The 16,942-nt window shown below is 40.6% G+C and overlaps 1 protein-coding gene across 1 annotated transcript; it reads left to right on the top strand.

The window, feature by feature from the left end:
• The first annotated feature begins 463 nt into the window (after positions 1-463).
• Positions 464-8,331, top strand: COX17 (cytochrome c oxidase copper chaperone COX17). Its single transcript, XM_005905432.3, has 3 exons — positions 464-667; positions 2,468-2,556; positions 8,201-8,331. Exons 1-2 carry the CDS (start codon positions 486-488, stop codon positions 2,550-2,552), a joined length of 267 nt encoding a protein of 88 aa, XP_005905494.2. The 5' UTR covers positions 464-485; the 3' UTR covers positions 2,553-2,556; positions 8,201-8,331.
• The last annotated feature ends 8,611 nt before the right edge of the window (positions 8,332-16,942 follow it).

Here is a 16,942-nt window from a genome sequence, read left to right as displayed (position 1 = left end):
ACTATGGATGGAGGTTGGTAACACAGTATAGGAGGGCAGTGACCAAAATCGTCTCTGAGAAAAACAAACGGCAAGAAGGCAACAACGTGGTTGTCAGAAGAAGCCTTACAAATAGCTGAGAAAAGAAGAGAAGCGAGAAGCAAAGGAGAAAAGGAAAGTATACCCAACGGAATGCAGAGTTCCAGAGAATAGGAAGGCGAGATAAGGAAGCCTTCTTAAGTGAACAACGCAAAGAAACAGGAAAATAATAGACTGGGAAAGACTAGAAGATCTCCTCCTTTGTGGGTCCTCCAGGTCGCTGCACTCTCGTCTCACTTCTCTGCTCTTGGACCAAAGAGACGTCCTCACAATAATACCTTCATTTTGACTCTTCTGCACAGCGCCTTTAAAACAAACAAAAAAAATCTCTCCTTTCCCCTCTCTTCCCCCAATTGTGGAAGAGAGGCAGGACTTCCGGTTCTCTTCAGAGCGACTGCCGGAAGTGAATGCGCGCAAATCGGCTTCGCCAAGTCTGGAGAGTTCAGGCTGTCTGTGCTAGTTGCTGTTTGGGGGCACGAAAAATGCCCGGTCTGGCGGCCACAAGCCCTGCCCCATCTGAGTCGCAGGAGAAGAAGCCGCTGAAGCCCTGCTGCGCCTGCCCGGAGACCAAGAAGGCGCGCGATGCGTGGTTAGTGCGCAGTCGGGGATGGGGCGGCCAGAGGCTCCGTGTCTAGCGTTCAGGCATTTCTGCCCTGCCTGGGGCTGGTGTTGGTCCTCGCTTAGGCGTGTGGTGCTCTTGAAGATTATAAAGTCCAATAGGCTTCGCTGTTGGCTGTCTGTAGACTGAGCCCTTACCCTTTAGCTCACCCTTGGGAAACAGATGAAGGGATTGGAAAGAGGTCAGATTGACTCGAGTTTGCTTCGTCCACTCATTCCTTCCTACAAAGGGTTTCTGAACGTGGAAATGTTACGGGTCAAGCACTGCCTTAGGTTCAAAAACGTAGAAATGGGTAAAGATGCTGCTTGATTTAAAGAAACTTAAAGTTAATGGAGCATTAAAGTTAATGATTGCTGTGTGAGGTTTGGCAGTATCAAAGAGTACAATTTCTGGTGATTTCTCCCAAAATTTAGACATAGTAAGACACAGGGTACATTTCTTAACACTACAGAAAACCCCCTTATCCCCACCTCTTTTAGCTAGATGATTTAAAAATCAACCAGGCTATGACATAAATGACATTACAGTATTCAGAATAGTACAACTAGATTACCATCAACTCTCATTCTTGTTTTTATTGTATACAGCCTCTATTGTGGAACAAATATCTGAAGCAATCTTCAGATAATGTGAGTGTTACACCTCTCCCTCTAGTCCCTTTTTGTCCTCACATAGAAAGTAAAGAGAGCAAAAGTGACATTAACACTCAAGGATTTTGCAAGTAATACTGTGAAGGGAGAATTGAAGACTACAGTGGGATACTGTGCTTCCACAGTTAAAAACAGTAGGTGCTTATTGAACCTTCAGATAGTATTACATCATGATTAAGAGCCTGGGATCCAGTTTCAGTTTGAGTCCTGGTTCACCAACCAGCTTTGTGACCTTGAGCAAATTAACATCTCTGCCTCATGTCTGTAAAACAGGCCTAAGGTTTCTGCCTTCAGGATTACTGTGCTGTAAGTCATATTTGGTGCCTAGCACAGTATTTTCAGTATTTAATAAGTGATCAGGGTGAGCTAGCTATTATTTTCATAAGGATCTTGCTATCCCATGCAGACAGCCATTAAAGCTAGTGAAAGATAGGTTGTATTTAGAAGGAAGGAGAACCTACCTTTTTTAAAGATAACTTCTGCATCAGTTACCTTTGACCCCTATGGCGGCTCCCCAGATACCTAGAGTCAGAAGTCAGTTTTTTCATATAATTGATTTTTTTCGTGGTCCCAGTCTTTACTTTGTAATTTTACAAGTGAAAAGTTCTTTGATCATCATGAGTGGGGCTCCTCAGGCCGCCCTTGGCAGCCAGATGTTTTTTGCTGTTTGTGTTCGGTGTCTTGTGGCTAGAAGTAAATTTATTTAGAGGTATTTGAATGTAGAGCGGAATAAAAAATGTAATTCCTCTGTGATAGGCAAAAAATTAAGCTCTTCTTTCTGTATATTTGTTAACTTTTTACTCAGTTTATTTCATTACAGAGCAGTATTATTCCTTGGATATTGCCTAGGGTCAATATTTAATATGCATAATTATTTCTTCTAATCAGATTCCTCTACCCCCCAAAACTAGTTATCTGTGGAACATTTTCATGGGCAAGGAAGTATAACAAGAGCCAGGAAAAACAAATTTGGTATAAAACCATTTGGTATAATACCATTTTTAAAACTCCAGCTGTATCCTGTCAGATCCGTGTTCTGCCTCACTCCTCATCACTTAGCTTACTTACCACTAAGTGTGCTTAATGCCTACTTTATTAACAAGTACATTTTGATTTATAGCATAATTGAGAAAGGAGAAGAGCAATGTGGACACCTAATTGAAGCCCACAAGGAGTGCATGAGAGCCCTGGGATTTAAGATATGAAATGGTGAGCATGGTACTTTCTTATTTGGAAGGTAATACATAGGCTGACTGCTTCCAATTTGTGTATTGCTTTACAGGTTTAGCAATCATTCGGCAGCATTCTTGGGGCTTCCCTCATAATTCAGTGGGTAAAGAATCTGCCTGCAATGCAGGAGACCCAGGTTCAATTCCTGGGTCAGGAACCTCCTCTGGAGAAGGAAATGGCAACCTACTCTGGTATTCTCACCTGGAGAATCCCATGGACAAAGGAGCCTGGCGGGCTACAGTCCATGGGCTCGCAAGAGTCAGACACGACTTAGCAACTAAACTACCACTTGTCTGAAAGGTAGCTCACCTGGTTAATCTAACATGCCTAAGGATAACTAGAAAAATAGCTTTTCAGTTTCTAGTGTACATCTAGCATCTAATGATGCTAATAAATTGAGAAATGTGGGACTTCCCTGGTGGTCCAGTGGTTAAGACTTCCAGCTTCCACTGCAGGGTCCCTGGGCTCCATCTTTGGTTGGTCAGGATCCTGCATGCTGCATGTTGCCACCAGAAAAAAAAGAAATTGAGAGGTGTTTTATGGGTTTGGGAAGGGGAGAATTAAGCTCTCAAGTAAGGGCTTGACAAAAGCTTCTAGAGTTATGTTAGAGATACGAGAATCACTGCTTAGGAAGTTCAGAATATCCAGACAAAATTCGGTTGTCTGATTAAAAGGGAAATATTCTCTGTTTTTTGTTTCTAATCTTGTGAGTTTTTAGGAAAAGCTTTTTAAAAAAAATTAATTTATATATTATAATTGGAGGCTAATTACAATACTGTGGTGGTTTTTCCCATTCATTAACATGAATCAGCCATGGGTGTACATGTGTCTCCCTGTCCGGAACACCTCCCCGCCCCTTCCCTCCCCATCCCATCCCTCTGGGTTATCCCAGTGCACCAGCTTTGAGTGCCCTGTTTCATGCATCAAACCTGGACTGGCGATCTGTTTCACATATGGTAATATACATGTTTCAATGCTTTTCTCTCAAGTCATCCCACCCTCACCTTCTCCCACAGAGTCCAAAAGTCTGTTCTTTATATCTGTGTCTCTTTTGCTGTCTCACAGGGCCACTGTGTCCATCTTTCTAAAGTCCATATAGATGCGTTAATATACTGTATTGGTGTTTTTCTTTCTGACTTAGGAAGAGCTTTTAAGTACGGAGTAGGCCGCACATGGAAGCATTGCTTTCTGCAAAACAGAAATGGAATTGTTGCTGTTTCTTTTGTACCATGCTTTATTCTAATAAAACTAAAACCTCGTTTCTTTGTTTTTTTGGCTGTGCTGGGTCTTTGTTGCTGCATGGGCTTTTCTCTAGTTGCAGAGACTAGGGGTCTCTAGTTGGGGTATGCCAACTTCTTATTGCGGAGGCTTCTCTTGCGGAGCACAGGCTCTGGGGCACTCAGGCTTCACGTGGTCTCGGTAGTCGTGCCTTGCAGGCTCTAGAGCACTGGTTCAGTAGGCATGGTGCATGGGCAGATTTGCCACGCGGCCTGTGGGATCTTCCCAGATCAGGGTCAAACCCAAGTCTCCTGCATTGGCAGGTGGATTCTTTACCACTGAGCCACCTGGGGAAGCCCCTCTGGACATACCAAGTGTTCAATAGAAGATTCTTGATTAAATGAATGAATAAATGAGGAAACTAGGCCCATATGTATGAAGTGACTACCTCTAGGCAGGGTCAGACCTGTAACCTCTGTCTCTAGACAGATTGCCTCTGCTTGGTAAGAGGGAATAAGATCCACACCATACCACCATTTTAATAATAGCTGAGAGATAAAGCCAAAGCTACATACCACTATAAAAGTAATAGAAAGCCTGGCTTCTTTCCCTTTCACCTGTTTCCTGCCTCTTTGGAATTTTACATGTGACCAGCCTTCCTCATTGAGCTGTGAAAAAGGGGGGATAAGGAACCAGCTGATAAGAAGTATCACTATGAGGTGGAAAACAGTCTAGACTGAAAGTCCTGAGGCTTAACTTTGGTTCTCCTGTTCTTTAGCTTAGAGTGTGTTTTACTTGAACTAAATATATGTTCATTAAGATACTAATCTAATCATATCTGAGTTTTACTTTTTTGTTTATAAAAAGAGAACCATAATATATTTTGTGATTTTTATGTATGGTATTATGAACCTGTGTATACAAGGTACACATAAGTGACTTTTTAGAAATCTCATGGTGAATCATTTTGTAAAATAAGTAAATATGGTTGTGGGGAGCTTAAAAAGTATAACTTTTAAAAAATACACTATTTTTTGTGTATTTTTTGTGTATACTTATAAAAGTATAACTTGATTACTTCAAAGACATGGAATCTCAACATTTGTACATGATTTCCTTGTCCCTTTCTTTCTAGTCAGTTGTGTAAGCTTAGGGTTAAGCCTGCCTTGATAAAAAGGGTGATTTTTTTTAAACGCTAATTTTAGGAGCATCAGAAGTTTCACTTGGACTTCATGTGGATCTCAAAGGTGATACAGTTATTGCTATAAGTAGCATATATTCACAAGGACCAAAAGATATCATGGTTTTCTTTGTTATTGGGATGGAGAATGAGAGTGATTCCTATGGCTTCGTTTGTGTATAAAAGAAAATGCAAGAGCTTTGGACTTAGAAAACAGTTGAACCAGTTGTGTTAATGAGCAAGTCCTTAATTTTCTGAGCCTTAGTTTTCTTATGTGTAAAGGAGAGACAACAGTACATGACCAAACTACTTCTTAGAGTCATTGTGATAATTAAATGATATGTGTGTGAATAGGCTTTGTAAACTGTCAAAGAGAAACCAGATAGCCATATCTTGGAATTGTGGATAGCAGACATTCTATTGAGACCTGTTTAATATATGTCATGATTATGTAGTTTTGAATCCTGGTTATGAAAAGAATCTGGATTCTTTCTTAGAATTGAGAATATGTTTTTTATTTTCAGCATAATGCTACTTTTGGAAAAGGAACAGGTGTTTGGATCTACTTTGGTCCCAGGTACCCTATTTCCCTATCCCCCATGGGGAAATGGAGGGACCATGAAGTCAAAAAAAAAAAAAGACTTGCTCAAGTTAGGAATGGATAGGTGGTGGGATTAAAACTAGAATCTTGATCTTGTTTTGTTTTGGCTGCTCTGGGCCTGCTGTGTGCAGGCTTTCTCCAGTTGCTCAGAGCAGGGGCTCCTCCTCTTCATGGTGCCCGGGCTTCTCATTGTGATGGCTTCTTTTGTGAAGCACAGCTCAGTAGTTGTCACTCTGGGGCCCTAGAGCATGGGCTCAGTAGCTGTGGAGTATGGGCTTAGTTGCCCCAAGGCACGTGCAATCTTCCTGGACCAGGGATCAGATCTGTGTCCCCTGCATTGGCAGGCAGATTCTTTACCACTAGACCACCAAGGAAGTCCGAATCTAGGTCTTTTTCACTCTCCAGGTTGAGAGCACTTTATACTTCACTCCTTGCACTTAATGAGATTTTACTGCCAACATATTCGTTTTCAGGTTTACCTAAAACTTTATTTTGAATGCTAGTTACAAAGACCTTTTGTTGAAATACAGAGGTGGATATAACTCAGCAACTGGGTCAGTAACTGGGTAAAATTCAACACTACTATCTGCTCTGTTATAAGATAAACTTAACTAAATTGGTATCTCTTACACCATTAGACCACATTTTTCTGAAGATAGCTTCAAAGGAAAAATATTTTGTGATCTCAGATCTTCCCAGTAATGATCACGAAAGTTCCTTAATTCAAAAACATTAGTAGCTTTTATTTTCTAAATAAGATCTTAATTGTACCTTGAATCCAGAAAATTGAACTTAATATGAAAGTAAGTACATTCAACCAGAAGTGTACCTTATAATCATCTGAGGAGTGTTTTCCAAAATTCACAAGCTTGAGCCCTGATCTTCACCTGTTAACTGAAGCTCCTAGATAATTTTCAGGTGTTCCTCTCTAAGAACCACTGGCTTAAGCTGAAGAAGTAGTAGGGATAATACTAAATATAAATTGTCTGAAGATTTAATAGCAGCAAAAACAGACTTGAAAACTACTCCTAAGAAAAAATACGGTGTGGTTGTGGTGATTCTAGACATTTACAACTGCTTTTTTCTTTTTCTTTGGCTGCGCTAGGACTTCGTTGCTGTGTGAGGAATTTCTCTAGTTGCGGCCTGCAAGGGCTACTCGCTGGTTGGGGTACACAGGCGTCTCGTTGCGGTGGCTTCTCTTGTGGAGTACCGGTGCTAGCACACGGGTTTCAGGAGTGCAGCATACAGGCTTTAGAGTGCCGGCTCGGTAGTTTTGGTGCACAGGCTTACTTGCTCCATGGCATGTGGAATCTTCCCACACCAGGGATCCAACCCATGTCCTCTGCATTTGGCAGGTGGATTCCTATCCGCTGGGCCACCAGGGAAGTCCATGACTGCTTCTTTTACTGAAAGAGAAACTTGAGGAACCTAAAACCTGCTTAGAAATGGCGGCTGGCATCTTTCTGCCTTTAAGACCCAGCAGGCACCTAGGGAACACAGTTTGGGGGCTAAAATCTTTGAAATAAATTAAAGGACCAGCACTGAGTGGTGGTGATACTCAGTATTTAAAGTTTAATTGACCTTAATATTTGGTTAACATATGCTTAAAATATGCTGATTTCACACACACAAAACAAACTCAGGGACAACTGATGATGTCTGAAAATATGATCCTGAGAGTCAAGAAAAAGGATCATTTTTGCTATTTGAACATTTATTTCAATAGATATCTGTCTTCTGTCAAGGACTTTATACCCAGAGGCTTTCAGTGGGTAGCCCCCTTGATGATGAGTAGCTGATAGCAAAAGAGGTAACAATACTATACAGACTGCTGTCTCCTGAAATGATGAGTGACTTCATTTTTGCATACGTTTACATGTATTCTTCCTCTGAGCCTTTTAGAAAAGAGAGAATTTATATATTTATATTGTTGATAAGCCTTATCTTTTCTAAACCAAATGCAGGAATAGCTAGGTGAGGGAAGCACTTAGATTAGACTTGACAATTCGGCCAGTCCAATTACTTACCTACCTTGTTAGCATTGCTTCTCTCTTCTGGGATAGGAGTGGGGGTGGGTACAAGCTTTTTGGAGAGACACCTGCTATGACCAGCAGCCCTATCCTCTGCTGCTCTCCCTTTTTGATCTTTCCAGATTCGTTTCAAAAGTGTTACCCTTACTTTGCCCTTGGGTTTGAGTGAGTAACTTTCCACAGGAAATGCCTTGTATACAGAGCTGACTTGCCTTCCACTTCGTGGATCTTTGCCAAACATACTTGAGTCAGCAAGGAGGGGGGTGCAAGTCTCTTCTCTTGAATATCTATAAAAATAAACCTCTTTGGGGAAGATGTTTTTGAGAAAATAAATGAACGTATAGTTTTTACTTCAACAAAGACTTTAAAGATTAAACCTTGTAATGAATTAAACAGTTTCCGTGATGTTTTTAAAGTTAAGCAAAACTAAAATTGTAAAGTGTGGATCTTTTGTGACTGGTTTAGAATAATTGTGGCAGTTAGTTAATAGTCCTCGGCTGAAGCATATATTTCTAGCATCTTAATTCTTGACTCCATAGGTCTGACATGATGTTTGAAATTTTAAACTTTCTAAAATACATTTTTTATCTGCAGGTGGTCTGCTCTGGGAGTGAATAGTTCCTGAAAAATGAAGAAGATTCAGTAACTTTGGGAGTTCCTTGCTGAAAATTGATAAATAAAAAATTATTTATAATTTATTAAAAAAAAATCCCTGGTTAAAAGTCTTCAGGTGTGTTTCTTTTTATATTCCTCACATCCTCAAGTGGTATTTATTTTTCTTAAGGAATATCTATGGGTTTCTCATTTGTGGATTCAAACAAGCTTGGATCAAAAATATTGGGGGGTGGGGCGGGGGAATTCCAGAAAGTTGCAAAAAATAAAACTTGAGTTTGTCATTTTTTTCAACTATTTACATAGTATTTACAACTGTTTACATTGTATTTACAACTATTTGCACAATATTTACATTTTATTAGGTATTATAAATAATCTAGAGATGTGTATAGGAGGATGTGCTTAAGTTATATAGAAATACTACATCATTTTGTATAAGGGACTTGAGCAAACACAGGTTCTGATATCCACAGGAGGGTCCTGGAACCAATTGCCCCAGATCCTGAGGGACCGACTGTAGTATAAACAAATCTTATAACAAATTTCTTATGTTCTTGTCATTCTGGGAACTTTGGATTTTTTTTTGTCAAGAGAAAGCAGATACTGATCTTACCTAACGAAATCACAAAGATTAGTTATATAGATGTATTCAATTTATAATTGATCTGGTAGTCAAACCATCTCATTCAAGGTTTTATTTTTAACTTTTTAAAAGGTAAGAATTGAACAAATCTTCAGTCTTAATATTTTAAGTCATTATTGTTCTTTAGTAATTTTCTCTTTTGTGAAAGTAACTTGTTTAGATTTTGGACCACATCAGGGTACGTTGGCTTGAAAGATCTCAACTGTTTGGCATAATTAAGTGTACATTTTTTACATTTTAGAATAGACTAGGATCATAAGTTTAATGCCTAGGGGCCAAACAGTTATCTCTTATTAATTGTAAGTTGGCCCAGGTCAGAGGCTGGATTTTTACAAATAAGTCACTAATGAAATAGCTCAGTCCTACACTGTAGTGATACAGAATATATGTTCTATTCACTATGTTTTATAGTTCTAACATATAGAACGTAGTGAATAGAACATAAAGTGTGGATCACGATAGCAGCCCTGTGGTCCTATTAGCTGCTTTTGAGCAAATGAGGCAGTTGGTCATACTCTGTCTTTGAATTTTAAATCTTAACAAAAGATACTGTGAAAACTAATGAGAATATGTAGGGTTCATGTGTCATGATTGGAAGATTGCTTCTAAAAAGGAACTGAACTAAATTGTTCCTAAGGATCCTTTCCTAGTTAAGACATGGCTCTAGGGCTTCCCTGGCAGTCCAGTGGCTAAGACCCCACACTTCCAATGCAGGGGGTGCAGGTTCAATCTCTGGTGGGGTAACCAGAATCCCACGTGCTGTACAGCTGGGGAAAGAAAAAAGCGTAGCTTTGAAGTGACAGGCTTAAGTTCAGCAGATGGCTACATGACCTCAAACAAGTCAGCCTCTTTGGGTCTGTTTTTCTCATCTGAAAGAAAAAATTGGGGATAGTAGTAATACAATTAAAGTGGGGGTACATAAAGCATTTGGCACAATATCTAGCATTTAATGTTACTGACATTCTCTGTATTCATATTTTTACTTTAACATTCGCTTGGATATAGTTTTATTTAAGTGGACATTGTGTAGATTTCAGAGCAATCTTCTAGGGTGAAGAATAGATTCTTGGACTCCTAAGGGAGATGATGTGAATCAACTTCCCACCAATATAGATAGCTGGCAGATGGTTATCCATATTCTGCTTGAATATGTCTTGGAACTACAAAAAGAAAAAGAAAATTCCTAACCTTATCTCCCAATGTTAATTTTTGCTGTTCCAAATTTATCTTAACGCTTTTAATATATATTTTAAAAACAAAAAATTCAGGTCATTTTTCTATGCTACTTTTCTTTTTTTGACTGTGCCAGGTCTTGTTGCAGCACACAGGATCAAGTTCACTGACAAGAGATCAAACCCTTGTCCCCTGCGTTGGAAGCATAGAGTCGTCACCACTGGACCACCAGGAATATCCTTATGCTACATATTTGTAACGCAATCATAGTATTAACTTTTCTCCATAATGTATTTTATCACCTGTGAGTATAGTTCTACAGTATGGTTTATATTAGCTATGTACAAATCTACTCCATGGCTTACCATAATTTAAACAATTCTCTATCTGTGCATTCATTAAACAAATGTTTTCAGTTCAGTCGCTCAGTCGTGTCCGACTCTTCGTGACCCCATGAGTCGCAGCACGCCAGGCCTCCCTGTCCATCACCAACTCCCGGAGTTAACTCAGACTCACGTCCATCGAGTCAGTGATGCCATCCAGCCATCTCATCCTCTGTCGTCCCCTTCTCCTCCTGCCCTCAATCCCTCCCAGCATCAGAGTCTTTTCCAATGAGTCAACTCTTCGCGTGAGGCAGCCAAAGTACTGGAGTTTCAGCTTCAGCATCATTCCCTCCAAAGAAATCCCAGGGCTGATCTCCTTCAGAATGGACTGGTTGGATCTCCTTGCAGTCCAGGGGACTCTCAAAAGTCTTCTCCAACACCACGGTTCAAAAGCATCAATTCTTCGGTGCTCAGCCTTCTTCACAGTCCAACTCTGACATCCATACATGACCACAGGAAAAACCATAGCCTTGACTAGACGGACCTTTGTTGGCAAAGTAATGTCTCTGCTTTTGTATATGCTATCTAGGTTGGTCATAACTTTCCTTCCAAGGAGTAAGCCTCTTTTAATTTCATGGCTGCAGTCACCATCTGCAGTGATTTTGGAGCCCAAAAAAGTAAAGTCTGACACTGTTTCCACTGTTTCCCCATCTATTTCCAATGAAGTGATGGGACCGGATGACATGATCTTCATTTTCTGAATGTTGAGCTTTAAGCCAACTTTTTCACTCTCCACTTTGACTTTCATCAAGAAGCTTTTGAGTTCCTCTTCACTTTCTGCCATAAGGGTGGTATCATCTGCATATCTGAGGTTATTGATATTTCTCCCAGCAGTCTTGATTCCAGCTTGTGTTTCTTCTAGTCCAGCGTTTCTCATGATGTACTCTGCATATAATTTAAACAAATGTTTATAGAATGCCTGTTATATGTTACATACCGTTCTAGGAACTGGGTCTCAGTATTGAACAGGATACATACCAGATATCTAAATTATTTCTGATTTTAAAAATGTTTTGTTTTGTTGGTTTTGTGGAAACATAAGGAAGAAAGAAATCAGCTGAAATGCCACCAGTCTACAATAGACCACTTCTTGGTAACCTTGCCATTTATCTCTTTTTGCATGTATGCTTTTTTTTTTCCATTGGCTACTCCATTATAACACTACAATGGACGTTTCCAAAGGAAAGTACAAGTATCATTTAACCAAAGATGGGCCAGAGGCTTTGGATGAGTTCTGCCTGACTGATCTCTAGAAAGGGGGTGCTCATTTGTACCTTAGTACTGAGGGTGACCTCTTAGCAAGATTAATTTTTTCAACGTTTGTCAATTTGATATGCTTACCTGATTGGTAAAGGAATTAAACAACCCTTCTTGACATCTGCCATACTTAAAAGTACATCTCACAAGACTGCCCATCATTCCCAAGTGCTTAAGTCTCCCCAAAGATTATGTGTAGCATTTTATTACTAATAATAGTAACATGTTACCACAATAATTTGAAAAAATGAAGAACTTAGCTTCCTAATAGGTTGTCACCCTGTTCTGACATACCTCTTGGCTAAGCTCCTGCTATTCATGATACTTCCCAAATTCTCAATACAGATACATTCATGCTATTCTCTAAAATTAGTTCCCTTTGTCTAACCTTGAAACATTTGACTTGAAGGTTGATGAGAACAGGACCATATACCTGTGCAAAGTCTGCTTTAGGATAACTATACAGGTCTGATGTGAGAAGAAACTATAATCCCCATTTCACAGGTGAGTACAGGCAGTCAGGTTAAAGAAATTGTTCTGGTCAAATATTTGGTGACCTGGGATGTGAGTCTTTGTCATTAGAGTTCAAGCCCAAAAACCCAAAGTTCTTTCCTGTACCAGTTAACTAATAAAAAAAATAATGTATTCATAGTCATAAATACATTTATTCATTCAGTACATATTTAGTGAAGGCCTGTTATGTGCAAAGAACTGCCCTAAATGTTGAGTATGTGAATATGTGAATCATATGCATCCCCTGTTCTCGAAATGAGAGGATGCTTGAGTTAACATTTACTGAGGACATACTAAATGCCAACTGTATGCTAAGTAATGAACAAAGATTAGTAAGACATGGACTCTGCTCTCAAAAAGCTTGTATTCTGGTGGATATATGTATATAAGCTATAAAAATAAAAAGTTGAATATTCAGTGCTATGATAAGTATTCCAAGATGTTTTCCTAAAAAGAGTACATGTGTGAATATACCCAGTGTTTCTTTAGCTGTGATAAACTGCTAGATGGTGGTTCTGTGTTGATGATGGTGCTTTTGACAGTTAAGTTATACAAAATCTTCATCAAGGAAAATATATAACTGGAAGTCCAGGGTTAGAGCAAACTCTAGATGCAATGATATCAGAGGCTCAGTGATGCCATCCAAGAATCAAGTTATCAATATTTTTCATCTCAGGACTCTCTTCTGGGATTGATGAAGCTAATCATGTTTTATTGTTTAAGTCCAGCAGAGGAGAGAGAAACTATTCCTAAGGCATTGAAGTACCCTGCACCCCCTACATTTTTGATCTGATTGAGCCAAATTAGATTTTGTGTAAGACTCCATGGACTGTAGCCTGCCAGGCTCTCCTGTCCATGGGATTTCCCAGGCAAGAATACTGGAGTGGGTCACCATTTCCTACTCCAGGGGATCTTCCTGACCCAGGGATCAAACCCGTGTCTCTTGCATCTCCTGGCAAGGGGATTCTTTACCATCTGTGCCATCTGCAGAGAGTATAATGATAATTGTCAACAGAACGCCTTATGCTGATTGGCTTAAACCAGGATCCCCTCCTTGGATCCATGTATAGTTTAGATATCAGAACAAAACTGGAATTCTGTTATAAGGAGGAAGAGGTAAATGGTACATAGACGTTGAACAGATGACCAACTTTGCACCAAATCATCTTGTTTACTAACCACCAAATTATTCTAATGGTCAAATTGAGTTTAGAGGAGCATTTCTTCTTAGTTTACTCAAACTTTTAAGAGAAAGTTACTGATAGCACAGAACAAGTCATCTGATACTCAGTTTTCATAGAATATAGGAGATGTTTAACAACCACTGGCTGAAGAGCAGTCCTGTGGGGATCCTTGCGTGTGTGCATGCTAAGTTACTTCTGTCGTGTCCAACTCTTTGCAACCGTATGGACTGTAGCCCACCAGGCTCCTCTCCATGGGATTCTCCAGGCAAGACTACTGGAGTAGGTTGCCATGCCCTCCTCCAGGGAATCTTCCTGACCCAGGGATCGAACCCACATCTCTTATGTCTCCTGCATTGGCAGATGGGTTCTTTACCACTAGTGCCACCTGGAAAGCCCATGGAGATCTTTAGGGAGATCTGCATCTGAATGTATTCAACTGCAAGTACTAGAATACCCAACTAGAATGGCTTAAGTAATACATGTAATTTGTTTCCTGTTATAAAGTCTGGTGGTTGAAAGTTTCAGATTTGATACAATGCTCAGTGATACTTTGAAGAACCAAGATTTGTTCTATTTTTCTTCTCTCTAACCTTCTCATCCTTAGGCCTATCCTATCTCATGGCTATGGTAGCTTCAAGCATTACACCATCATATAGCTGTATTCAAGCCAGAATTAAAGGTAGCAGGTGTCCTTACTGGCTTCAGGGAAAATACTTTTCCTCGGATGCTCCCATGTACACAGTCTCGTGTCTCATTGGTCACATGCCCACTCTTAAACCAGTTGCAGTAGAGAGGAATGGGATAGTGTGCTTGGCTTTGACCAGTCTTATTTCAGGCCCTGGCAACCCAGAGAGAAGCCCACCCTTCTTCATATATTGTCCAAGAAAATCAGAGTTCCACAGACTGGGGGGAAGGGGGAAATGGGATAAGAAAGCAGTAGTGTCTGCCTGAGATCAGCTCAGCAGTATGTGTCCAAAGTCTAAAATCATGCCTGTGTTCTATTTTAATAACTATATTAGCAAAGCATTCATCTCAAACCCAATGTTTCTCAAACTATGTGAGGTGAAGGACTACAATTTTTTCCAATTCATAGGCTAATAAGTTTTCTGTCAAATTGTATAAAAATGTCTAAGTTCTCTCAATTTCTGTCCATATCTCATCATGGACCAGTAACAGCTCTCAGAGCAGCCGTGGTCTATGACCACTCTTGGAGAGGTCATTCAGCTGGCTCACTTCATAATCTGGCCCCAGCTTGCTTCTCCTGCCTCATGTCCTGTGCTCCCTTTGATTCACCTGTAACAAACTGTTCTCCATTACCAGAATACGCCATGTATTTTCATTTTACTTCTGGATTTGACTTCACATTCTGTTCTCCCTTCCTGGCAGGCCCTTCCCTAGCTGGGGGAACACCTACTGAGCGTGTTTTTAGACCGGCTTAAATGTCACCTTCCCTGTGCTGTTTTTCCTGAATTCTTTGCTCCACCCATCAGTGAGTGCTTCTTTGAACCCCATCCTGTCTCATGGCTATGGTTGCGTCAAGCATTACATATCACACTACTCAAGCCAGGATGAAAGGTAGCAGGCCTCCTTACTGTCTCCACAAAGGAGTATACTTTTCCCAGAAGCTTCCCAACACTTGTCCTCTTATGTCTCATTGGCCACATACCCAATGAGTGTATTTTGGGGGTTGTACTTTTTTCTGGATCAGTCTCCCTCACTAGACCAAAAGTTCCTTGAAGGTGATCATTGTCTTACTCATCTTCTATCCCCAGTTCCCAGCACACTTACTTTGTTCTAAGTAAATGCCTATTGAATAGAATTGATGCAAACTTCTGTGTCTTTCCTTTTATTCTCCCCAAATATTTTCTACAGTGTATTTGTGGCTTTCCATGTAAGAACATACCATTTTGATACACACTTTTTTTCTCTCTTCTTCTATCAAACCTAGTCTTAAAAATAAACAAGATACAGCTTTCCATTGTATTCCCATCAGAGGTCCCTTCCCATAGACAACACCATCACTATCACTGCGGGAGGCGGCATGTAGGGTTTATGCCACCCCAGTGGCATCCTCAAACCCCTGTAACAATGAATGAGCCTACACGTGGACATATATAAACTTCCAAAAGTAGCCAGCAAGGTGGTACAGCACAGAGAACATACAATTTAGAGTCACAGTGACCTAAGCTTTAGCCTCTTTTCACATACTATCTCTATCACCTTGGGAATGTTCCTTAACCTTATTGAGTTTATTTCTTCCATTTTTAAAAAAAAGGTATCATGGGGAGACATGAGGAAATAATACCTGCTTGCTATATGTTAATACCTTCTGCTCAGATGAACACATTTGTGAACTGACAAAGAAGCTGGGCTGAGAGCAACAGTCAGTGGGTCTCCTGTCTCTTTAAAGGGTCAGGGCCAGCCACTGGTCAGGCTGACTGAGAAAGATGACCTGCTTTGAAATTCTATCTTGGGCAGAGCCTTGGTTGCTTCTGATTTCCTTGCTCACAGCTGGCAGAGACAGCCACTTTGACAGCTCAGGGGGGTGCATGACTAAGTTGGAGGGATGAGCAACTATTGCTTGTTAAAGGGGTGGCTTGGCCAGGAGGCAGGCAGGTGACAGAAAAGCAGCATATGGAAATCCCCAACTCCACTACTCAAATGATATCACAGATCTAAATCGCTGCTGTGGGAAAGGCTAGGGGGTGGGGTGGTGGGGCAGGGTTTTGGAGGGGGAGTCCTTCTCCAGGCACTCTCTTTTTTCCTTTACCACTGATCTGCCTCAACTTTAGGAAAAAGGGAATAAGATGCACCTTTGTTTGTCAGGCGATTGTAATTAAATAAGAAAGAGAACCAGCTTTTGACATGCTGTGCATTTTTCACACCTCTCTGCCTATGAGTCTGCTGTTCTTACCAGTGGAAATCCTCTTCTCCGTCTATCTGGCTAATTCAATCCTGGCCCCCAAATTCTTTGTTAGCCCTTCTGTCTTTCTTTCTTGATGCCATCTTCCTCTTAGGCTGCCACCTCTCCTTAACTCAACTCAGTTACTGTACTTCCCACACTGAATCGCCATTGTTTTCTGAGGCAGCTCTTGCTTGATAAGAGAGCTCGCTCTTGGGAAACTTTGATTCTCTTCAATGCTCGGTTCATAGCAGGCACTCAATGTGTGTTAAGCTGAAAATTTCTACTCCTCAGCATATCTGACAATTCCTAACTTCTCACTAATTTTAGTTAGGTTACCAGCAGTATAATAAAGGCCTCTATGGAGGGAATGCTTGAATAATTCTAGAAGGTTACCAGGTGCCCCTCCACTTCCTCCATCCCTGCCCGCAGACCTCAGGGGCTATAGGAGTAACGGTAGGAAGGAAACAGAAGCAGGGAGTCATTCGGAGGCCAGAGGGACATTTCTTAGTTTAGTGTTTGCATATTCCCAGATTTTAACTTGGTGACCCAAAGCAGACCACAGGGTCATCCAGAAGTTCCTGGACATCCTCAGACTTCCTGGGGGCAGTAGAGTTAGGAGTCATGCATGGATCTAGTCTTGAATTTCCACTTCCTGGGCACACT

The sequence above is a fragment of the Bos mutus genome, chromosome 1 (genome assembly GCF_027580195.1).
Source record: "Bos mutus isolate GX-2022 chromosome 1, NWIPB_WYAK_1.1, whole genome shotgun sequence".
NCBI lineage: Eukaryota > Metazoa > Chordata > Mammalia > Artiodactyla > Bovidae > Bos > Bos mutus.
This window is presented reverse-complemented; position numbering and strand designations above follow the sequence as displayed.